This window comes from Lithobates pipiens, unplaced genomic scaffold, assembly GCF_037356315.1.
Source record: "Lithobates pipiens isolate NorthernLeopardFrog02 unplaced genomic scaffold, aLitPip1_a1.2 Scaffold_55, whole genome shotgun sequence".
NCBI classification, from domain to species: domain Eukaryota; kingdom Metazoa; phylum Chordata; class Amphibia; order Anura; family Ranidae; genus Lithobates; species Lithobates pipiens.
Window position 1 is genome coordinate 2008891 of NW_027507877.1, and position 26422 is coordinate 2035312.

Sequence of the window (26422 nt, forward strand, 5' to 3'; positions counted from 1 at the left end):
TTCAAACATCCAACTTACAAATGTCTCCTACTTGCAAACTTAAGGAGACAACAGGAAGCAAGATGAAATAATACGGACCGCAAAACAAATTATAGGGAAGGGTTATCACCCCTGTATGTTTTCCAAAAAGCTTAAAAATAGATTTTTTGACTGGAGCTACACTTTCAAAATGTACCAGTTCAATATTACAAACAGATTCTACTTAACACAACAAACCTACACAGTCCCTGTCTTGTTTGCACCGCCTGTATACTGCTGTTCTGAGTATATAGGGTCTGGGGGCCCCACACCTTTCCTTTTTTTAATTTGGTTACGGGATTCCCCTTAATATCTGTACAAGACCCAAAGGGGCTGGTAATGGGCAGGGGGGGCTACCCATGCCATTTTTTTCTCCATGATTTTCATCTGTATTGCCAGAACCAGACATGACATTAAAACCACAAGCAGTTTTAAATTACTTTTTTTCATGTCATTTTGTGCAGGGACTGTTCTAAACACGGGAAACATGTGGCATTTAACAGGCATACTATAGACACCCCCCAGGCACGATATTTAAAGGAATTTTTTTTTCACTTTAATTGTCATTAAAATCAGTGCTCCTGAAAAAACTGACCTTTTTAAAAACATTTTAGGCATTGACCCATGTCCCCTGGGGCAGGAGCCAGGTCCCCAAACTCTTTTTAGGACAATATCTTGCATATTAGCCATTAAAATTATCACTTTTTATTTTGAATGTTCGAGTCCCATAGACTTCAATGGGGTTCTAAAATTTGTACGAATTTTCGGTCCGTTCGAAAGTTCTGGTGCGAACCGAACTGGGGGGGGGGGGGGGGGGGGGGGGTTCGGCTCATCCCTACTGGTGAGTTAAGACTTTGAAATTTGCGAGGAGGGTTTCTCTTGGTCTTTGCCTCTTTGCAAAATTTTCTTCAAGCTACTGAACTATGGGGTAGTTAGAAAGAGCCAGTCACACAGAGAAAAGGATTATCCGCCTTTTCAAGAACATTTCATTTGTTTTAAGTTAGAGACTGCACTTCAGCGACACATACCACCAGGTGGCATGAGTGGGAACAGTTAGTACTGGTTAAAAAAAAAATGGTTTTAGAGGTTTTAGAGTTTAGAGGAGAGGAATCCATGGAGATTGATGGAATCCTACCTTCTAATAATCTAGATGTAAAGTACAGTATATATGTTTTTCTTTCTTTTCCAGGATTCACCGGAGAGCATCTATCAAACCGCGGGAGAATGGGTGGGTTAGATAGACAGGCTTGGATGGTAACTTTAATGTGTAATTCTGTGTTTGATACAATGTGGAAATTTTACTGTTGTTTTCCTTCCCTTTTTTCCCATTCCCACCCCAAACATTCAAGTACTATAAGGTTTTTTTTTGGGTAACGTTAGTTGTTATTTCTGGGTTTCATTTTCCTGTCTTTCCCAGACGATGGGGACATCGTCTAAATAAGCAGGGGGAGTGTGTAGCGGCGGCTCCTGAAGAGCACGTGCTATGCATTTTTAGTTAAACCTCGCCTAAACTACAGTTTGGTTTGGGTAAAATTTGTCTAAATTGGACCTCTGCATCAGTTTTATGGGGCTGTGAGATGTTCAGCCTGGCCACAAGGGGCACTGTCTCTTCTAGTAGGCATGAAACTATGGTCTGGTCAGGCGCTTAAGTTACTCTCTTTCGGAGCCAGGTCAGTGGGAGTGGCCCTCTCGCTGTGCCCTCTGGGAGAAGGTATTTAAGATGCAGACGTCACGTGGTTCGGGGTTCCGGTCCATTATGATGTGCTGACTTCATGGTCCTGGTCCTCCAGGAAGGCTCTGGCCTGGGGTGCGGATCCACCCGACTTTGATGTCTCGGGGCTGGCTAGCCCAGGGCAAGGAAACTAAGGAGGGATTCATGAGGTGGTTGGGTGCCGGCTCCGGTTTGGGAGAGACCCAGTGTACTTCAAGCATTCCAGGGGAGGACTCTTTAGAAGAACACCATGTTGGTGGTTGGTTGGTTTTCTTAACAAAGAGCCTGGAAGGGCTGAAGTAACCGAGAGAATCCGGTCTTGTGGATATCGCCAAGCAGGCTGAGAGATCCAGTTATCCTACAAGTGTTTCAAGTCTAGTTTCCCTACATGTTCTGCAACAACGTCTGTGGCAAAGACTTTGTTCCTCAGTGGGCACCTAATTGGCTACTGGACCTTGTGAGAGAGGGACTGTCCAACTTGAGTGATCATCCAGCTGCGAATGGCTATTCTCTGGATGCAGTCAAAGTAAGCAAGTTCTTTAATGTTTTTGGACTTTGACACTAAGAGTACCTGAACCTCCTTTTCCAACCCTCTGATCCCAAGTTGAAAGACTGTTCAATTGAGTTTTTGCAAATAAAATCTATTCAAGTGGATCTGTTGTCAGTCTTGAGTTACTGGGCTATTTACCACGGGACATCCCCTAGACACGCCAGAAGAAGAAACAAAGGTGACGGTAAGCCCAAATCTAACCAGCAGCTCCTTCGGGGGTTAGTGCTACAGTTATATGCTGATTGCAGTCGTTTTTCTGCTACCATTTACTTTGATTAGATTACTGGTTAATTACCCAGGAAGGGATCCTCCTGTTCATAGAGTGCCCTGGCTGGAGGCACTGCCAACTTTATTATCAAACCCACTCTTCCACCTAGCAAAAGGTTCTTGTTTTTCGATTAATTACCCACAGGTTTAGCACAATATCCTGTTTGGGAAGGGCTATTTCTCGACCGCCAGCCCCACCCCACCACCACCACCAACCCCCCCCCCAAAACAATAGCGTTACACACTTTAACGCTTGGAACTGGCTAAAAACTTATGCAATTCAGATTCTGGGTTGCCAATTTACTTGCCTACACAGTAAGGACAGTACCAGTAATATCATTCTTACCTGACCAGTATTGACAGCTGCATGCTGAGCAGAACATCTGAAGATCACCATTGTCAGGTATTTGATCAGAGAAGCTCTGTTTTCCAAGGAATGTGGGACTCCTGTCATGAAATAGAGAACCAAGTTTTAGTAGAAAGTGATTTCTTCTGCTTATTCAGACCCCTTTATATCTGTGCATCCCTTTACATTACACAGCACCCTGCACCTCTGGTTCCCTTTATATTACATAGCACCCTGTACCTCTGGACCCCTTTATATTACATGGCACCCTGTACCTCTGGACCCCTTTATATTACATAGCACCCTGTACCTCTGGATCACTTTATATTACACAGCACCCTGCACCTCTGGATCCCTTTACATTACACAGCACCCTGCACCTCTGGATCCCTTTATATTACATAGCACCCTGCACCTCTGGATCCCTTTACTTTACACAGCACCCTGCACCTCTGGATCCCTTTATATTACATAGCACCCTGTACCTCTGGATCCCTTTATATTACACAGCACCCTGCACCTCTGGATCCCTTTATATTACATAGCACCCTGTACCTCTGGATCCCTTTATATTACACAGCACCCTGCACCCCTTTACATTACACAGCCACTGCACCTCTAGACCCCTTTAAATTACACAGCACCCTGCACCTCTGGACCCCTTTACATTACACAGCACTCTGGACCCCTTTACATTACACAGCACCCTGCACCTCTGGACACCTTTACATTACACAGCACCCTGCACCTCTTGATCCCTTTACATTACACAACACCCTCCACCTCTAGACCCCTTTACTTTACACAGCACCCTGCACCTCTGGACCTCTTTACATTACACAGCCACTGCACCTCTAGACCCCTTTACATTACACAGCACCCTGCACCTCTGGACCCCTTTACATTACACAGCACCCTGCACCTCTGGACCCCTTTACATTTCACAGCACCCTCCACCTCTAGACCCCTTCACTTTACACAGCACCCTGCACCTCTGGACCTCTTTACATTACACAGCCACTGCACCTCTGGACCCCTTTACATTACACAGCACCCTGCACCTCTGGACCCCTTTACATTACACAGCACCCTGCACCTCTGGGCCTCTTTACATTACACAGCCACTGCACCTCTAGACCCCTTTACATTACACAGCACCCTGCACCTCTGGACCCCTTTACATTACACAGCACTCTGGACCCCTTTACATTACACAGCACCCTGCACCTCTGGACCCCTTTACATTACACAGCACCCTCCACCTCTAGACCCCTTTACTTTACACAACACCCTGCACCTCTGGACCCCTTTTACATTACACAGCCACTGCACCTCTGGACCCCTTTACATTACACAGCACCCTGAACCTCTGGACCCCTTTACATTACACAGCACCCTGCACCTCTGGACCCCTTTACATTACACAGCCACTGCACCTCTAGACCCCTTTATATTACACAGCACTCTTCACCTCTGGACCCCTTTACATTACACAGCACCCTGCACCTCTGGACCCCTTTACATTACACAGCACCCTGCACCTCTGGATCCCTTTACATTACACAGCACCCTGCACCTCTGGACCCCTTTACATTACACAGCACTGTGGACCCCTTTACATTACACAGCACCCTGCACCTCTGGATCCCTTTACATTACACAGCACCCTGCACCTCTGGACCCCTTTACATTACACAGCACCCTGCACCTCTTGACCCCTTCACATTACATAGCACCCTGCACCTCTGGACCCCTTTACATTACACAGCTCCCCCTTCTCATCACACAGCCCCCCCCCCCATGTTATGCTTTAAAATTGAGCACACTCGTGGAATAGCGATAAACTTTTTTGGTACTTAAACATCTCCATAGGTGATGCTTTAAACATTTCTACCAGTTTATAGTTACAGAGGAGGTCTGTTGCTAGAATTATTACTTTCGCTGTAACGATTGTGGCGATACCTCACGTGTGTGGTTTGAACACTCTCTACACTTGTGGTTGCGACTTATGTTTGCGCTGGCTTCTGTGCGCGGGAGGGATGGGGCGTTTTACTTTTTTTTTTTCTTTATTTCTTTTTTTTTTCTTTATTATTTCTTTTTTTTTTTTTTTTTTTTTTTTTTACACTGACCCTTTAAAAAAAAAAACAATCTGATCACTTTAATTGCTGTCAGAAGGAATTTAAATATCCATTGTGACAGTAATCTATAAGACCCCAAATCTCTCATTTTCACTTAAAAGTCATGTCATGACATCGCTTCTGGGTTACTAGAACCGAGCCAATTATGGCTTTGTTCGGGTCTCCGGCCAGCCAGCAGACATGCACTGAGGGGCCGGACATTTAAGGGTGGGGGGCCGGGTGCGGTTCTTGTTTAGGCAATGGCACAAGGAATAGTGAACAGCTTAAGGCCTCTTTCACATATGAATGTCCGTTTTGACGGACTCCGCTTACTCAGCGGGGATCACTCCGTTGATCCCCACTGAGCCGGCAGATGACAGGTCCTGCTCTCCTCTATGGGGGATCGCATGAAAACTGACCATTTTTCATCTGATCTGCCAGACGGATGGAAAATAGGGTTTCCATCCGTCTGCATTAAGCGGATCGGATCTCAACGGATATGTCACCGCTGACATCCGTCGCTCCATAGGTACATGGAGCATCCGTTCAGGTCCGCCTGAAACACTGACAGATGGATCTGAACGGTCCGTATGTGTGAAATGGGCCTAACAAGGAGCACCAACTTTTCTCAGGGGAAACAATAGCATGTATAATAAAAGTTATCTAACCTGTTGAAATGCTAAATCGGGCCATGGATGGGTAGAATTTCAAAAGAAAATTTTAACGAAAAGAATATTCTAAGAAAGTTTGATAATTTTTCCAGTCATTGATAGGTGAAATTTGAACACATTAAGGAAACCCACAGGGACAGAGATACTTCTTGCTCTCCATCACATCATACTTCCCTCCACTGCCAACCCTCCCATCATACTTCCCTCCACTGCCACCCCTCCCATCATACTTCCGTCCACTGCTACCCCTACCATCATACTTCCCTCCACTGCCAACCCTCCCATCATACTTCCCTCCACTGCCACCCCTCCCATCATACTTCCGTCCACTGCTACCCCTACCATCATACTTCCCTCCACTGCCAACCCTCCCATCATACTTCCCTCCACTGCCAACCCTCCCATCATACTTCCCTCCACTGCCAACCCTCCCATCATACTTCCCTCCACTGCCACCCCTCCCATCATACTTCCCTCCACTGCCAGCCCTCCCATCATACTTCCCTCCACTGCCACCCCTCCCATCATACTTCCGTCCACTGCCACCCCTACCATCATACTTTCCTCCACTGCCAACCCTCCCATCATACTTCCCTCCACTGCCAACCCTCCCATCATACTTCCCTCCACTGCCACCCCTCCCATCATACTTCCCTCCACTGCCACCCCTCCCATCATACTTCCCTCCACTGCCACCCCTCCCATCATACTTCCCTCCACTGCCACCCCTACCATCATACTTCCCTCCACTGCCAACCCTCCCATCATACTTCCCTCCACTGCCAACCCTCCCATCATACTTCCCTCCACTGCCAACCCTCCCATCATACTTCCCTCCACTGCCAACCCTCCCATCATACTTCCCTCCACTGCCAACCCTCCCATCATACTTCTATCCACTGCCACCCCTACCATCATACTTCCCGCCACTGCCACCCCTACCATCATACTTCCCGCCACTGCCACCCCTACCATCATACTCCCCGCCACTGCCACCCCTCTCATCATACTTCCCTCCACTGCCAACCCTCCCATCATACTTCCCTCCACTGCCAACCCTCCCATCATACTTCCCTCCACTGCCACCCCTCCCATCATACTTCCGTCCACTGCCACCCCTACCATCATACTTCCCGCCACTGCCACCCCTACCTTCATACTTCCCGCCACTGCCACCCCTCTCATCATACTTCCCTCCACTGCCACACCTCCCATGATACTGCCCTCCACTGCCACCCCTTCTATCTGTCAGAAACCATGAATCAGACCGAGACAGAAGTACAATTAAATCACACTTGTTTAATAAAAAGGTAAATCGAGAAAGCGTAGTCAAAGCATAGCCAGAGTCCAGTAACCGGATCGAGTAGTCAGCCAGGCCAGAGCTCAATAACCAGATCGGGTAATCAGCCAGGCCAGAAGTCAGGGATCCAAGTGGAGCAACAGCAAGCAGGATAAGGAGCCAGAAGGGATGTCAGCAAGCTAGTCTTTAAACAGAACCGCAGGAGGTGGTTTCTTGTGATGTGACCAAGGCGAAGGCAGAGATGAAGTGAGCTGGAAAGCTTTAAGTAGGCAGGTCAAACGAACATGATCAGGAACAGCTGGTAACTGTGGAGAGAGATGAGAACTGGCAGGAAGGAAGGAAGGGCTAAGTCAGCTCTGACAGTACCCCCTCCTCATGACCCCTCTCCCTCGTAGGGCCACCGGGCTTGAGGGGAAAACATCTATGGAACTCGCGGAGGACAAGGGCATGTACGTCTGAGGATGAAACCCAGGAGCATTCCCCCAGACCGTACCCCTTCCAATGCACCAGGTACTGTATGCGCATTTGGGAGCCCATGTTGCCCCCAAATAACTCTGTAATCGATGGAATCGGGTAGGCATTCTTAATCGTGAAACGATTGAGACCCCTATAATCTATATAAGGTCTCAGTTCACCGCTCTTCTTCACAAAGAAGAAACCAGCACCAGCAGGAGGGGTGGATTTGTGGATGAAACCTCGAGAACGTGCGTCAGCAACATACTTCTCCATGGCCTTATCCTCCAAGACCAACAAAGGGTAAACCCGGCCACGGGAAGGTATGGCACCAGGTTGAAGGTCAGTTGCGCACTCATAAGACCGGTGCGGAGGCAAACTACCGGCTTGACCTTTGTCAGACATCGCTAAAATCGCGGTACTCCTCCGGCAGGGAGGGGAGTGAAGCGGTGCACAGGACCTTGGATACCTTCGGGAAGCACGTCTCACTGCATTGTGGTGACCAGGAGAGAACCTCAGCACAGAGCCAATCAAAAGAGGGGTTGTACCTCTGTAACCAAGGATAACCAATAACCAGTGAAAACCTGGGAGAGGAAATAACTTGGAATTAGACTATCTCATGGTGAAGAGCCTCTACGGTCATGGACAACGGAATCGTCTCATGAGTCACATGGGCAGGCTGTAAAGGTCTCCTGTCAAGAGCCTCAATGGCAAGTGGAGTGTCAGGCAACTGCAGCTGAATTGAGTGCTTTGATACAAAGGCAGCATCAATGAACGGGCCTACAGCCCCAGAGTCGATTAGAGCCTGTATCTCGATGGACAACTCAGCCCAAAAAGGGTGACCGAAACCAGGGGCTTATCCTTCTGGATAACTGGGGATGAAACAACGCCATCTAAGGTCTGTCCATGACAGGACCTCAAGGTTCGGGCGTTCCCTGGACGCGTAGGACAAGACTTCAAAAAGTGACCTGCCTGGCCACAATAAAGGCACAATCTCTCCCTCCTCCTAAAGGCTCTCTCATCCGCAGAGAGAAGTGTGAAGCCCAGGTGCATGGGTTCATCTTCACTAGGGATGAGCTTGGTGTTTGAGTCAAACACATGTTCGACTCGAACACCGGCTGTTCGCCCGTTCGGCGAAGCCAGAACTTTGTGGGTCGTTCGCGGCAAATTCGTGTCACGGCCCACAATGCACTACGCCATCGCAGTGCATTGTTGGCTCACGATTGGCCAAGTGTGATCCTGCATGCTTGGCCAATCACAGCACCGGTAGCGAGGAGAGCCATAATTGGCCACAGGCAGGATGCCTTAAGTGACTGACTTAAGGAGACAACAGGAAGCAAGATGAAAAAAGACGGACGGCAAAACATATTATACAGGGGTGATAACCCTTCCCTATGTTTTCCAAAAAGCTTAAAAATAGTTTTTTTGACTGGAGCTACACTTTAAAAATGTACCAGTTGAAAATTACAAACAGATTCAACTTAACACAACAAACCTACACAGTCCCTGTCTTGTTTGCACCGCCTGTATACTGCTGTTCTCAGTATATAGGGCCTGGGGGCCCCACGTCTTTCCTTTTTTTAATATGGGAACGGGGTTCCCCTTAATATCCGTACAAGACCCAAAGGGGATGGTAATGGGCAGGGGGGGCTACCCATGACAATTTTCTCAATGATTTTCATCCATATTGCTGGAACCAGATATAACATTAAAACCGCAAGCAGTTTTAAATGACTTTTTTTCCGTTAAATGTCATTTTGTGCAGGGACTGTTCTAAACACGGGAAACACGTGGCACTTCACAGGCATACTACAGACACCCCCCAGGCACCATATTTAAAGGAATATTTCACTTTTTTTTCACTTTAATCGTCATTAAAATCAGTGCTCCTGAAAAAACTGCAGTTTTTAAAAACATTTTAGGCATTGATCCATGTCCCCTGGGGCAGGAGCCAGGTCCCCAAACCCTTTTAAGGACAGTATCTTGCATATTAGCCATTAAAATTAGCACTTTTTATTTCGAACGTTCGAGTCCCATAGACTTCAATCGGGTTCTAACGTTCGTACGAATTTGGGGTCCGTTCAAAAGTTCTGGTGTTCGCTCATCCCCAATCTTCACTGACGGAATCGGTACCAGGAGGCATGGGAGGTGAGGGAGGCACGGGTGGGACTGCAAAGCTTGGAGGCAAACGTACAGGAGGCTTCCACAAGCGCTCCTTTAACCAGTTCCCGACCAGCGCACGCTGATGTACGTCGGCAGAATGACACAGGCAGGCAAATGGGCGTACCTTTACGTCCCTTTAAATTTTCCGCCCTGCCATCGCGAGCGCAACGCCGGCGGCACGCTCACGTGCCGGTTGGGACCCCGTGAGTCCGGTCGCGGGTCCCGCAGACTTGATCGCCGCGGGCATACCCGCGATCGTCTCACGAGGCGGCTGAATGGAGAAATGCCGTTGTAAACAGCATTTCCCCATTCTGCCAAGCGACTAGTGACGCTGATCTCTGCTCCATGTGATTGGAGCAGAGATCAGTGTTCACTAACACAAAGCACAGCCCCCCACATTTAGTAACACACCCCTAGGAACACTTAACCCCTACACTGCCACCCACTGGTTAACTCCTTCACTGCCAGTGTCATTTACACAGGAATCACTGCATTTATATAGCACTGATTGCTGTATAAATGACAATGGTCCCAAAAATGTGTCAAAAATGTCCGATGTCTCCGCCATAATGTCACAGTCACAATAAAAATCGCTGATCGCCGCCATTACTAGTAAAAAAAAAATATTAATAAAAATGCCATAAAACTATCCCCTATTTTGTAAACGCTATAACTTTTGCGTAAACCAATCAATAATTGCTTATTGCGATTTTTTTTAACCAAAAATATGTAGAAAAATACGAATCGGCCTAAACTGAGGGAAAAAAAAATGTTTTTTTTTTCAAAATTGTCGCTCTATTTTTGTTTATAGTGCAAAAAATAGAAAACGCAGGGGTGATCAAATACCTCCAAAAGAAAGCTCTATTTGTGGGAAAAAATAGGACGTCAATTTTATTTGGGAGCCATGTCACATGACCTCGCAATTGTCAGTTAAAGCGACGCAGTGCCAAATCGCGAACCGCAGGAGACGGTTTCTTGTGATGTGACCAAGGCGAAGGCAGATATGAAGTGAGCTGGACAGCTTTAAGTAGGCAGGTCAGACGAGCATGATCAGGAACAGCTGGTAACTGTGGAGAGAGATGAGAGCTGGCAATTAGCCGACAGCTGAGCAGCCAGCCCAGAGAAGGAAGGGCTAAGCCAGCCCTGACACCATCATACTTCCCTCCACTGCCACCCCTCCCATCATACTTTCCGTCACTGCCACCCCTCCCATCATACTTTCCGCCACTGCCACCCCTCCCATCATACTTGCTGCCACTGCCACCCCTCCCATCATACTTTCCGCCACTGCAACCCCTCCCATCATACTTCCCGCCACTGCCACCCCTCCCATCATACTCCCCTCCACTGCCACCCCTCCCATCCTACTGCCTTCCACTGCCACCCCCTTCCATCATACTGCCCTCCACCCCATCATACTGCCCTCCACTGCCACCCCTCCTATCATACTGCCCTCCACCCCATCATACTGCCCTCCACTGTCACCCCTCCCATCATATTTCCCTCCACTGCCACCCCTCCCATCATACTGCCCTCCACTGCCACCCCCTTCCATCATACTGCCCTCCACCCCATCTTACTGCCCTCCACTGCCACCCCTCCCATCACACTGCCACCCACTGCCACCCCTTCCATCATATAGATAAGGAGAAACTCTGGAAAGCCGCACCCCGGATAGAATCTGAAGTAACTTGTGCCTTTATTGTTCAAGTAAAAATCACATCACATGAACAACAGCAAAAAAGAGAATATGGAACAAAAATCTGACGCGTTTCGCACAAATCAGTGCTTACTCATAGCTTTGCCTGGAAATCAAGCCGTCTTTCTGATGGATTGGCCTGGAGCGGTGGCTCTCTTTTCCTCAACCCTTCCATCATACTGCCCTTCACTGCCACCCCTTCCATCATACTGCCCTCCACTGCCACCCCTTCCATCATACTGCCCTCCACTGCCACCCCTCCCATCATACTGGCCTCCACTGCCATCCCTCCCATCATACTGCCCTCCACTGCCACCCCTCCCATCATACTGCCCTCCACTATCATCCCCTTCCATCATACTGTCCTCCACCCCATCATACCGCCCTCAACTACACCCCCTCCCATCATACTGCCCTCCACTACCCCCCTCCCATCATACTGCCCTCCACTACCCTACTCCCATTATACGTATTTTTCGGACTATAAGGCGCACTTAAAAGCCTAAATTCTCTCACAAAATCGACCGTGCGCCTTATAATGCGGTGCGCCTTATATATGACCTGTTGACATCGCTGGAGTTCTTTGGTTAATGCACCCGGAATGATGGCAAGCACCGAATTAGTTTTCTTCACTTGGGCTTTAACAGTATCTGTCAGATGGGCGCGCATGGAGTCACAGATCAATAGGGATGGAGATTCGTGGAAAAAGCCACCCGGTCTCTTACCGTAAACCGGCGTACCGTAAACCTCTCTCAGGTTGTTCTACTGCGTGACTGATAGCGATGAGTTTGAAATCCGCTTCGTAAGCATGTCTCTTAACAGGAGCCATTTTTGGGGCAGCGGGTATACCGTAGAAAATTAACGAATGAATGCGCACACCTCCTGACTAAGATGGCCGTAATGCCCAATCCAAGCAGTGCAGCTTTGTGGGATTACCAAAGCTAGGAAGCTGCACTGCTTGGATTGGGCATTACGGCCATCTTAGTCAGGAGGTGTGCGCATTCATTCGTTAATTTTCTACGGTATACCCGCTGCCCCAAAAATGGCTCCTGTTAAGAGACATGCTTATGATGCGGATTTCAAACTGAAGGCTATCAGTCATGCAGTAGAGCATGGAAATAGAGTAGCTGCGAGAGAATTCAACATTAATGAATCAATGGTACGGAAGTGGAGGAAGCAAGAAGATGCCCTGCACCAGGTAAAGAAGACCAAACTGAGTTTCCGAGGAAACAAAGCAAGATGGCCACAGTTGGAGGACAAAATTGAACAGTGGGTTATTGAACAGAGAACCGCAGTTAGAAGTGTCTCTACTGTCTCTATTCGACTCAAAGCAACAGCGATCGCACGCGACATGGAGATCAACGACTTTCGAGGAGGTCCCTCTTGGTGCTTCCGTTTCATGAAAAGGCGGAATCTCTCTATCCGCACAAGAACCACTATGTCACAGCAACTGCCAAAGGATTACGAAGAAAAGCTGGCCATTTACGTACCTACTGCAAGAACAAGATCAATGAACAGAAGATCCGGCCAGAGCACATCACCAACATGGACGAGGTCCCCCTTACCTTTGATATCCCTGTAAACTGTACTGTCGAGAGAACAGGGACCAGTACGGTATCTATACGCACTACAGGAAACGAGAAGTCATCCTTCACTGTAGTTCTCGGTTGCCAGGCTAATGGCCAGAAACTACCACCCATGGTAATTTTCAAGAGGAAGACTCTGCCAAAAGAAAAGTTTCCGGTTGGCATCATCATCAAGGCTAGGAATAAGGGTGGTAGGTTGCGCTATGGAGCTTATATGTACATATAAAATAAAATAAAATGAGATGAAATAGGTAGGAGCTGCCTCTATTAGTATCCACCTGGTGGGGTGGGGAATATTAGATTGGGGGTTGCTATGAATAGATCTGGCGCTATACCTATATGTGGAAGTATGTCTCCAGGGACTTAATGGTGTAATAAATTAAAAGTGTTACATCAACCTGATATGTAAGTGACAATGTGCAATGTGCTGTTCTAGTATGAAATATATATAAGTAAAGATTGGAAGATGTATAAATAGAGATATTTGCCACAATAGATATTTGCCAGCGTGCTGGCTATAAAATAAAATTATGTGCAATGTAAGACAAAAATTAGTGATCACTTCTTAATGTCTAAAAACATATAAATACCCAAAACATGTACGGTGCTAGTGCTAGTTCTACTTAATATATTAGTGACAAATATGAAATGTAAACACAGAATTAACCAGACTATAAAGTTTAAAGTGCACAAATGTGACGGTAAAATATATGCATGCAATAATAAAATACACAGTAAATGTGTGATAGATGTCAGTACATCAAGTGGAACATGCCAAAAAATTGGGAGTGAAAAAAAGGGTAAGAATAAAAATAAAAATAAAAATGTATATTTATCCAAAAATATAAAAATATATAAAAATATAAAAGAGGTAAAAATGTAAAAAGAGCAAGAAGTCTTTGGTGCAGTGCAATTAATGGGATTTTTTCCGTGGCTCCAGATGACGTCCCAGTGACGAAACGCGTAGGGCGTGGCTTATCGAACACACACTTTCAACACAGACGGCGTGGAAGCCGAACGGAACGCTCGCAGCAGCTTCCTTACTTCTTATACAGCAACCTTTATGCCATTACCTATATCTAAAATTGTGAGTAGTTTTAAGTATTTGTTTAATAAATTGATTTATACGGTATCACACTATGGATGGTCCTCTCTTTTAACATATACATACTGTGGCACACTCCACCTGGAAATAACGAGGGATCTCCAGCAGCCCACCAGGAGCAAGCCAGAGAGCGACACGGTAGCTCATACTGTGAAGGCTGATCCTCCCCGGATGGGGTTATTTTTCTGGTGAGAGTACAACCTAGAAGTGTCCACAATGCATGAAGAATAGATTTGGATCCATCACATCCCCTCCTTTTATCCACGGAAAAAATCCCATTAATTGCACTGCACCAAAGACTTCTTGCTCTTTTTACATTTTTACCTCTTTTATATTTTTATATATTTTTATATTTTTGGATAAATATACATTTTTATTTTTATTTTTATTCTTACCCTTTTTTTCACTCCCAATTTTTTGGCATGTTCCACTTGATGTACTGACATCTATCACACATTTACTGTGTATTTTATTATTGCATGCATATATTTTACCGTCACATTTGTGCACTTTAAACTTTATAGTCTGGTTAATTCTGTGTTTACATTTCATATTTGTCACTAATATATTAAGTAGAACTAGCACTAGCACCGTACATGTTTTGGGTATTTATATGTTTTTAGACATTAAGAAGTGATCACTAATTTTTGTCTTACATTGCACATAATTTTATTTTATAGCCAGCACGCTGGCAAATATCTATTGTGGCAAATATCTCTATTTATACATCTTCCAATCTTTACTTATATATATTTCATACTAGAACAGCACATTGCACATTGTCACTTACATATCAGGTTGATGTAACACTTTTAATTTATTACACCATTAAGTCCCTGGAGACATACTTCCACATATAGGTATAGCGCCAGATCTATTCATAGCAACCCCCAACCCATCATCAAGGCTAACCCGAAGGGCTGGATGGACGAGGAGAAGATGAGTGAGTGGCTGAGAGAGGTTTACGTCAAGAGACCGGGTGGCTTTTTCCACGAATCTCCATCCCTATTGGTCTGTGACTCCATGCGCGCCCATCTGACAGATACTGTCAAAGCCCAAGTGAAGAAAACTAATTCGGTGCTTGCCATCATTCCGGGTGGATTAACCAAAGAACTGCAGCCACTAGATATAGGTGTCAACAGGTCATTTAAAGTTAAATTGCGAGCTGCGTGGGAGCATTGGATGACAGAAGGCGAACACACATTCACCAACACAGGGAGGCAACGCCGGGCGAGTTACGCCACTATCTGCCAGTGGATCGTGGATGCCTGGGCGAAGGTATCAGTCACCAGTGTAATCCGAGCTTTCAAGAGGTCCGGAATTATCACTGAACAGCTAAGTACCGGTACCGATGACAAGACTGACTCGGATACTGATGAGAATGATGAGAGGGATACGGGCGTGCTTGATGCCGAAATCGCCCAATTGTTAAACTCAGACACTGAAGATGAAGAATTTGATGGATTTGCGGGAGAAGAATAAAGTGAAAAAGTGAGTGTCTGGTTTTGTACGGTATTCACCGGTAACTGAACAGTGTTAAGAGTTATTGAAGAATAAAGTGAAAAAATGAGTGTCTGGTTTTGTATTTAACTGAACAGTGTTAAGAGTTATTGTTATAGACCATTTTATGGTTATTGCTAAAGAGTTGAATAAAATTTGACTTACAGTACCGCATCAGATTTTTGTTTCATTAAATGCGCCTTATAATCCAGTGCGCCTTATAGTCCGGTGCGCCTTATATATGGAAATATCCCATTTTATCAGCCGATCTTTGCTAGTGCGCCTTATAATCCGGTGCGCCTTATAGTCCGAAAAATACGGTACTCTCCTCCACTACCCCCTCCCATCATACTGCCCTCCACTACCCCCATCATACTGCCCTCCACTGCCACCCCTTCTATCATTCTGCCCTCCACTTTCACCCCCTTCCATCATACTGCCCTCCACCCCATCATACTGCCCTTCACTACCCCCTCCCATAATACTACCCTCCACTACCCCCTCCCATCATACTGCCCTCCACTAGCCCCCTCCCATCATACTGCTCTCCACTAGCCCCCTCCCATCATACTGCTATCCACTACCGCTCCTATCATACTGCCCTCCACTACCAACTCTCCCATCATACTGCCCTCCACTGCCACCCCTTCCATCATTATTCTCTCCACTTTCACCCCTTCCATCATACTGCCCTCCACTACCCCTCTCCCATCATACTGCCCACCACTAACCCCCTCCCATCATACTGCCCTCCACTACCACCTCTCCCATCATACTGCCCTCCACTACCACCCCTCCCATCATACTGCATTCATCATACTGCTAATACAGAGGTGGGAGAGAGAACAGGGTGGGAAGCTATTATTGAGTCACTCTATAAGCCCCTGTTCACATTGGCACAATTTGACGTGTCAAATCGAATGCCGAATTGCAGCCTTTTGCCCTTTATGGAGGAGCCAGGTGCCGTCACTTCCGGTCGTGGCTGAGACCGGAAGTACTCGCATGTTAGTCGGATCTAGGAATTTTAAACTGTAAGTTAGTGCGTTTTTTTGTTTTTGTTTTGTTTTTTAATAAACTTGTTTGGAAATACTACACGATGGAGCCATCCCTCTTTATTACATGTCCTCACCTTACTGGATGAGCCTGAAGTTGTCTCCCAAATATCGATATTGTCGTGACTATCGCTGGAATCCGTTTGATTGCTGGGATCCATTTTGACTCCATACTAAGGCTTGATTTGACCTGTAGGGGGTCTCCATTTGAGGTGAGAGGCTGGTTGTAAACGAATGGTGCGCTACGGGTGGCGATAGTAATTGGACGACGTGGACACAGATTGAATATATAATATTTTTTTTTTAATGAACTATTATATGGTGACCTGCGCCTTCCTCATTGGAGTTTGATTGCACCTTTGGATATTTGCACTTTATTATGGTTTATGCACTTTATGAGAATATTGGATGTTAGATTATTGCACCATTTTTGCACTTTTGAAATCGATTTGCACTTTATGAATCATTTCACATGGTCATTATTCAATGTTTGTTATATCACTAGAAAGAATGAAACCTTCCCCAGTACTCTGTCATTTCAGCTAGCAAAAGAGACCTAGTTTTAAAGCGGGAGTCCGCCATTTTGTTTTTTTTTGTTTTTAAAAGCCAGCAGCTACAAATACTGCTGCTGCTGACTTTTAAAATAAGGACACTTACTCGCCCAGCGCTCCCGCGATGTCCGCACCCCGAAGCCGATCTTTCGATCGTCTCTCGGGTGCTGCCGCCGCCATCTTGGGTATGGGAATCAGGAAGCGGCTTCATTTCCCGGTTCCCTACTGCGCATGCGCAAGTCGCGCTGCGCAATAAGGATGGTTCCCGCTGTCTCTGGGATCCGTGTGTTTCCCAGCAGACAGCGGGGGGACCTTCGGAAAGGGGCGTAGATTCTGCAGAAAGGGGCGTAGCTTCTTTGGAAAAGAGCGTAGCTTCTGCAGATATTTATGCCGGAAGTGGGTGCAGATACCTGTACTGTACAGGTACCTGCACCCCCCCTCCCCCCCTGAAAGGTGCCAATTGTGGCGCCGGAGGGGGGGGAGGGTTCCAATGAGCGGAAGCTCCACTTTAGGGTGGACCTCCGCTTTAACTTATATTTTAACAGTGGTGGCCTGAATGGTTGTGTGCATCACATCTTTACACGGACATAACTTAGAAGTCATGTTTTTTGATTTAGATCCCTTTTTTAGTTATCAACACTGACTAAAGAACCCCGGAGTGTAAATATACCTGAAGATTCATTGTCCAGGAATCCTTCCTTGAAAATCTCAGCTATCCAGGCTTGAAGTTCAGGGTCTTCCTTGACCATCTCATCACTTGTATAATAGTGATTAATTATTTTGGACACAAATCTAAAAAAAAAAGGGAAAAAGAAAAAAAAAAAAGAAAAGGCTACTCTCATGGAGGAGATGCACAACAAAACTTAAGTCCAAACAGATACAGATGAATGAAGAATACATTTTTACATTTGTTTTCTCAGATACAAGCAGTGTAAGCTTTTGAACTGGTATTAGACACTTATTGTCATTTTACAACAAAGGGAGGCCTGGAAATAAGCTAAAAGCTGGGTGGAGGGCCGGGCATGACAGATGCTAGGGCGTAGGGGGTTAATAAGAAAGAGAATCTAGGGGTGGAGGAAAGAGATGAATGGAAGGGGGTGGAGCGGTATAAAAGGAAGGGGAGGGGCTTCGAAAGCAAGCGTGGAGCAGAAGGTACAGTGAGTTGCTCACCCACCCGCCCAATTTTGGTCTTATAGTGAATGATGGTAGTTATGTGTTGGTTGTCGTCTTGTTGTCTGTGTTTTGATTTTCTTGCAGGTTTCGGTGATGAGAGTCGTCATAGCAGATGTAGCGGCGGTGTCTTTTGGTCTTTGATGGTGCAAAAGGAAACAGATGATGGAAGTGTGTGGGTGGGGGGGGGGGAGCTCATAGGTATATGGGCCCCCTTTTTGGTGTATCCCAGCGGAAGGGTAGGCTGGAATACGGGATTTGGTGGCACTGCGGGAAAGGTGGATGATAAACGGCCGGAGGCCTGGTATGGTAACTGTGGTCCCGCAGTGTAATGGTGGAGAGTGTTAAGGTGGAGCGTGGTACCGTCAAAGACCAACTGACTGGAAGTTTCAAATTGCCGTTGCTAAAACACTGGTTATATATATATATATATATATATATATATATATATATATATATATATATATATATATATATATATATATATATATATATATATATATATATATCTATATATATATATCTATATATATATATATATTTAATAAACGTTTTTTTAAGTTATTGGTTGAAGAGTTGTTAATAAAAGGCTGCTATGGCCATTTATACTCCAAAACTCCTGTGTGGCCTAATTATTGGGAAGAGGGGGGGAATTATACAAGTTAAAAAAGGTAACAGGGAAAAGGAGAAGGTGAAGAGGTAAAGGTAAGGCCAAGGGTAAAAGTACGGAGAGGTTATGTCCCGAATGCATTGGTCAAGCTCACACTGGGGGAGGGAGTGAGGCAGCATAAGGAGCCAATGTACGCAGCTGTATTGAAGAGGAAGCGTAGAACACACATGACAGGGTGCAAGGAATTTAGGGGAATAACAGGTTAAGGTTAGAGGGGGGTGGTTAATAAATAGCAGTACTTACCCTATTGGAGGATGGTTGCAGATGGGAGGAGTGTGACAATTCATTCCATGTGCCGCGGTGGAGCAAAAGGCAGCAGTTGGGGGTCAGCAAGAGAGGAGAAATGTTCCCTCCCTCCCTAATGCCCCGTACACACGAGCGGGCTTTTCGACATCAAAGGTCCGACGGAACGATTCCGGCAGACCATTCGATAGTGTGTGGGCTGCAGCGGACTTTTGATTTTCAAAAATCCGACAGACTTTAGAAATGGAACATGTTTCAAATTTTTCTGCCGGAACTCCGCCGGATCCAGTTCCTATCGAAAAATCCGCTCGTGTGTATGCTAGTCCGACGGACAAACAGCGACGCGAGGGCAGCTATTGGCTACTGGCTTCAAACTTCCTTATTCTAGTCCAGTCGCACGTCATCACGTTCAAATCCGTCGGACTTTAGTGTGATTGTGTGTGGCCAAGTTCATTCATTCGCAAAGTCCGGCAGAACTCAGTCGAAAGTCCGTCGGAAAGACCGCCGGACCTAGTCCGTTGAAAAGTCTGCTCGTGTGTACGTGGCATAATAGAAGGTTGGGTTTTTGGGGCTGCATTGCAGCAGGGGATGGTGGCGTTGGGTCTTTGACGACAGGCACATATATATGTATATAGAAAACATGGGGCACTTGAAAAGGTTGGGACCCAGGTATGGAGTCCTTCTGGTTGGTCTGGTGTCAGTCCAGATTAACGGCTAATAAGTTGTGGGGGTCTGTGGTCAGTTAGCGAGTCCTCAAGGGAAAGTTGACAGCTGGGGACAGATGCTAACAAAAAGGTTCACGGGCTCAAAATGTAATAAGGGGTCCTCAGGGGCCAGCAGCCAATTACTTGTTTTTTTGGAGCTGGAATATTTTGAATGTTTGAAAATTGTTGAAAATATTTAAAATAAAATTGACGTTTTTTTTATTGGTTTTGTTAATAAAGGCTGTTAAGGCCATTTACTAGGCTTGTGCAATTAATTTTTCGTAAAGAATCGAAATTCGAACGAAAAGTGCATTGCTGAGAACTGAGTTAGAAGGGTGTTGTATTGTATTTGAGCCGAGGAGAAGAGACGTTGTCATTGTGTGTGTTAAAAGATTCAATAAACAAACGACTTTCCAAACTACGAATCATTATCAGGAATGTCTATACATACATAAATATCGAATTTCAACGAATACGAACGAATGAATTCGACACTCTACGAATAATAACGAATTATCCGAAAACTTATTAACGTAACATAACGAATATAACAGAACGAAATGATGTATTTTACGAATGACAACGAACCGAAACTAAACGAAATTTTCCATTGTGCACAAGTCTACCATTTACATCCAAGCAAGTGTCCGTGTATTCATTTAGTACAACAGTAAGTGCATGCATGTATTGGTGGGGCAGTAAGGTATCTGGCTACCCTAGTCATGTGCTAACAAAGAACATACTAATGAAGCGCACTACTCCCTTGGGAGCTGCAAAGTTGTTCATTTTCCCACTGGCCATCCCAGACATTCAGGGCTACTCTTACCTCTGACATTTCGGGTTCCATGATTTACAATAAGATAAACTCGCTGTATTGTAAGTAAATATTAGAATATGTTTACTGAAGGATATTAAAGTGGTTGTAAACCCTTACAAGCCACTTTGACCTACAGGTAAGCCTATATTAAGGCTTACCTGTAGGTCCAAGAAATATCTCCTAAACCTATACAGTTTAGGAGATATTTGCCCGAAAACAGGCACCGCTGTCTACGGCGCATGCGTCGTAGACAGCGGCGCACAGGCGCACTAAGCGCGGCATTCTCAACGACGGAGCTGCCGCGCATGTCGGCTCCCATGCGCATGTGCGGGAGTGACGTCATCACGGCTTCGCCGAATGACAGCGGTGGAGCTGCGAGACCCCACCAAGATGGATACGGTTTAGGAGATATTTGCCCGAAGACGGGCACCGCTATCTACGGCACATGCGCCATAGACAGCGGCGCGCAGGCGCACTGAGCGGGGCATCGTCGATGGCGGCAATGCCGCGAATCACAGTGCCGGAGCAGCGAGACCCACGGAGACCCACCAAGAAGATGGACGCTCGGAACTACAGGGGACAGCGGCGACTTCGCTGGCTCCTGTGTCAGGTAAGTGACACATAATGGACTACTATGCGATGCGATGCGATGCGATGCGATGCATAGTAGTCCATTATGCTTTGCCTTTGCAGGGAATGAAAGAGGAAGTAAACTCATCAGGGTTTACTTCCTCTTTAAACACAAACACAAGAATTTTACTAGGACTGATATAAACAGTAATTACGGTAACTGCACCGCTACACAAACATAATGTGACAATGCAAGGAATATTCACAATTTAATATGTAAAGTTTGTTTGGTTAACCCTTGCAAGCGCGTCTCCAAGTGGGACTAATGCCCAAAGTTGACACTGGGCACCTTCCCACAACAATAATGCAATGTTAAAAACATAGTACAGTACAATTTGCTTAAAGCTCTCCCTGATGTATGATGCAGTCCCTTTGTTACAATCGCTGAACACAAGGCCTCTCAGTGGAAGATGCAGCCTTTGGTCTTCTGTCTTCTGCTAGCTATTATACTGCAGTGTATTGTAATCCAAGGGTTTTAACAAGAGAAAAAGGCAATGTAACCTGACTTAAACTGTTCCGGTGGTGTGACACACTTATAACTGCCTCCGGTATATTTGTCTCTGAACCACACAGTGTTGGTATCACAGACATAGGCTTGAGGCCTGTTTGAATTCAGTCTAATTGAGTGTGACTCCTTTGCGGAACTACAGGTCACAGCAACACTGTGGTATGAGTCTAAGTGTGTAAAGTGCTTCAACGAACTGTGGGCAACAGCCCTCTCACCACACCAGGTCTGGAAAGCTGGAAACCTCCTCCCCGATTGTCTCAATTCTGCCGCCAGCTGGCGCCACCGCGCCGCTCCACAAGATAACCAGGATCCTCTGATGGCTCCGTCAGATGTCTCTGGATCCTTCCTGATTCGGTCCCACTCACACTGTCTCTCCAGCACACAGGTATGAGGCAGAGTCGCTGGTTGTTCCACTCCGCAGATGGTGTGGGCCCGCGCTCTTTGGAACACCTCCTCACAGATCCTTGCAGGCAGGTTATGCATCCAGAAGAGACTGAAAATGGCCACGCGGGGTCTTTTATATCCTACCCAGCATGCTGTTCAGTCACTGAGTGTTCATGGGTAGGTGAGCTAGCATTGTGGGTAGGTAAGTCCTTGTGTAATGTAAACAATTGAGTCACTTCCTGTAACATTTCTCTTATGTTCTTCAATAGAAAATAGACAAAGTCCCTTCTACATTTAGGCCACTAGATGGTGCCAAATACCAATTTATAACATTGTCCATAGTTTAAAAAGGAGTTTCCCTTAAAAAAATAAAAAATAAAAGTCAACAGCTACAAATACTGCAACTGCTGACTTTTATTAATCGGACACTTACCTGTCCCAGGGTCCAGCGATGCGGGGGAATGAAGACCTGCTCGCCCCCCCTCCTCTCGGCGCAGTTACTCTCAGTGGGAGTTGGAACGAGCCTTGCTGTGAAATATTATATCAAGAACTGTAATTACATGCACCTGTTAAACAGGGGCTGAAAAAATGGGCCTTGTGCACTGATGCTGGTGCCACAACACTGCAACCCCTCACAGATACTCTAGTTGAAGTGCAGGAATGAGCCCTGCTGCAAAGTAATGCATTAGAAATTGTAATTACATGCCCGTTAAACAGGGGCTGAAAAATTGGGCCTTAGCCACTGGTGGCGGCACCCAGAACCAAAAATGTTCTTCCAAGCTATCAGCAGGATCATCGAGTAGGAAGAGGATAGTCAGTCAACATAACAGGACAGTCACTCAGCATCAGCATAGGCAGTCTTGACATTTCAAAAAAATGATTTGGTTACATCAGCTTCAGGTGCTTGGTAGCTGGTGGTGATCCAAGACTGATTCATCTTTATGAAGGTCAGTTAATCAACCGGTCAATTGGTGGACAGGTGCACCCTGTGATCGGTTACAAAGCCACCAGCAGCACTGAAGGTGCGCTCCGAAAGAACGCTGGATGCAGGACAGGCCAGTAGCTCAGTTGCATACTGTGCAAACTCTGGCCAGTGATCCATCCTCAAGACCCAGTAAGCCAGAGGATTTTTGTTGGGAAAGGTGCCCAAGTCTGATCTTGCCCCTAGGTATTCCTGCACCATGTAAATCAGACGCTGGCGGTGGTTGCTGGTACTGATCATACCTTGGGGCTGCGGACTAAAAAATTGTCTGAACACATCGGTCAGGTGGCCACCTTCTCCAACGCTTCTTCTGTGACTGACCGAAGCCTCAGCAACACGTAGTCCAGGACCAGGAATTTGTAACCTCCCAGTCTCCGGGAATGTGTTGCACAGACCTTTCTGCAAGGCCTCCTGGAGATTTCTCATCTTCTGCTCCCTCTGCAATGGCAAGATAATGTCCGCAACCTTACCCTTGTACCATGGATCAAGGAGAGTGGCCAGCCAGTAATGGTCCCTCTCCTTGATCCGAAGAATACGAGGATCCTTCTGCAGGCTTTGCAGGATCAGGGAGGCCATACAGCGTAGGTTAGCTGAGGCATTTGGTCCAGAGTCCTCTGGGTCACTAAGGACGACATGATCCGCAGCCATCTCCTCCCAGCCACGTACAAGTCCATGGGTTTCTTGGGACTGTAAATCATCACTAAAAGACTGCTGCTGCTGATGCTGAGTGCCAGGCTCCACCTCCATGCTGACACAATCATCCTCCTCCTCCTCGTCCTCTTCCTGTGTGATGGGTGGGACTGCAGGAACACTGTCTGGATAAAGGAGGCCTTGAGAGGCAAGGAAGTCCTCCTCTTCCTGCCTCTGTTCTGCCTCAAGTCCATGCAGCGTATGCTCCAACAGGTGGACAAGAGGTACAGTGTCACTGATACATGCACTGTCACTGTTCACCATCCTCGTGGCCTCCTCAAATGGTGAAAGGACAGTGCATGCATCCCTAATCACTGGCGTGGTGACAAAAAGCTCAGCTCCCCTGACCCTGTCTTGCTGCCGTAGTCGCACAGGTACTCATTAATGGCCCTCTGCTGTGTGTGCAGCCGCTGCAGCATGGCCAACGTTGAGTTCCACCTGCTGCCTCAGGACATCCTGTAAGTCGGGTACCTGCCCAAGAACCTCTGCACCACCAGGTTAAGGACGTGATCCAGATAGGGCACATGGGTCAGTTGTCAGTTGTCGGAGGGCGGAGAGGAGGTTGGTTCCATTGTCGCAAACCACTATTCCTGGCTTAAGCTGGCGTGGCATCAACCACCTCTCTGCCTGCCCCTGCAGAGCTGACAAAATATTTGCCCCAGTCTGGCTCCTGTCCCCCAAACACACCAGCACAAGCATAGCATGGCATCTTTTTGCCTGCGTACTTGCATAGCCCTTTGAAAGCCTACTGAGCACCACTGCTTCCGAGGACAAAGCACTGGAAGAGGCCATGAAGGAAGAAGAAGAAGAAGAGGAGGTGATGGAGGAGAGAAGTGTGTCACAACCAGTAGTAGCATTTTGGAGGCGTGGTGGCGGAACAACCTTCAACACTACTGCACCTTTCCCTGCATCCTTCTCAGCTGCTAGAAGAGTGACCCAATGGGCCGTGAAAGATAGGCAATGTACCTGTCCGTGCCTGCTAGACCATGAGTCAGTGGTAATATGCACCTTACCGCTGACCGCCCTGTCCAGCGAGGCATAGACATTGCCTTCCACATGCCAGTAGAAAGCCGGAGTCACCTCCCGTGAGAAAAAGTGGCATTTGGGAACCTGCCACTGAGGAACCGCACATTGCACAAACTCATGGAAGGGGGCCAAGTCTACCAACTGAAAAGGCAGCAGTTGAAGTGCTAACAATTTAGCCAAGCTAGCATTCAACCTCTGGGAATGTGGATGGCAGCGAGTGAACTCCAGTCCGGTCCAGCAGCTGGGGCAGGGAAATTTGCCTGTTACAATCGGACGTGGGTGTACTGCTAGCAGAGTGCCCCGCAAGTACTTGGCTGTGACACACCTAATTCTACACCTTCATTCCTCTCAGTGCAGGTTTCAGAGAGGACTGAAGGTCTAGTGGGGTTGGAGATCCCAGCTGATGAGGAGCAAGGAGAGGTCCGCTTTGTTCTTTGGTGCGGGTCTTTCAGGTACGCTTGCCAACGAGCTGCATGGCAGGTCAACATATGTCTGGTCAAGCATGTGGTGCCCAAGCGGCTGATGGATTTGGCCACATGAGATACACTGGAGACATATGTTGCAAATAGCAGCAGTGTGATCTAATGCACTCATCTCAAAAAAGGCCCACACCAAAGAACTTTTGGAATAACGCGCAGAGGCAGTGCCCTGCACAGGTGGAGCTCTGCAGTGAGATTCAGTCGGTGCCCTTAAGCTGGCCCCGGAGGGCATCCTGCCCCATTGGAGATGTGCCGCCTCCTCCTCTCTCCTATAAGGCACCCATGTGGAGTCAGTGACCTCATCATCCCCTCCCTCATCACTGGAGAAAACCTGGCAGTATGCTGCAGCTTGTGGAACATGACTGCCAGATTACAGTCCTCCTTGAGCATCCCCTCTCTCTGCGCTCACGCTACTGCCTTCCTCTAGCTGGGTATCATCATCAGAGCCTTCAAAAAACGCTGGGCATCCTTCTGGAGCATGCACACAACACTGTGCTCAAACAGTTTGGGGGACTCCTCAGGAGGACATGGTGGGTCTAGGGAAGGAGTGAATGATGCCATTGAGACGAGGGAAGAGGCCGCATTGGCAGATGCTTTGCTAGTACCCTGATCCTGGGTGAGAGAGGATGAGGAGGATGAGGAGGGCTTGGTCATCCACTCTACCAAGTCTTTGGCATGATGCGGCTCAACACGTCCAGCTGCCGAAAATAAGGACAAGCGTGTCCCATGGCCACGTGCTGATGACGATGCACCGCGTCCACGACCAGCACTGTTGTCTCTAGACACAGAGCCTGCTTGCCTTCTTTTATCGGCTCGCGCCTGTCTGCCTCTCCTTGTTGGCCTTCCAGACATACTAATGGCCTGCAGGGAGATGGGAAAACCAGCAATTGGGGTAGCTTTAGGTGCACACTGAGCAGATGACACAGTACACCGACTGTTATTATTGCAGCTGCCTGTCTGTGGTATAGGATCAGAAGAACACCAGCAATTGAGGTAGCTTCAGGTGTATACTGTGCAGGTGGCACAATAC

General features: G+C 46.9%; 1 protein-coding gene across 1 annotated transcript in view; it reads right to left on the bottom strand.

Moving 5' to 3' along the window:
• LOC143957711 (hydroperoxide isomerase ALOXE3-like) overlaps positions 1–26422 on the bottom strand; it is a 181562-nt gene that overhangs the window by 14577 nt on the left and 140563 nt on the right. The window contains exons 11-12 of the mRNA XM_077467406.1: positions 17760–17881; positions 2893–2993 (exon numbers count right to left, since the gene is read on the bottom strand). Coding sequence (XP_077323532.1) covers positions 2893–2993; positions 17760–17881 — 223 coding nt within the window. The remainder of the gene's footprint in view (positions 1–2892; positions 2994–17759; positions 17882–26422) is intronic.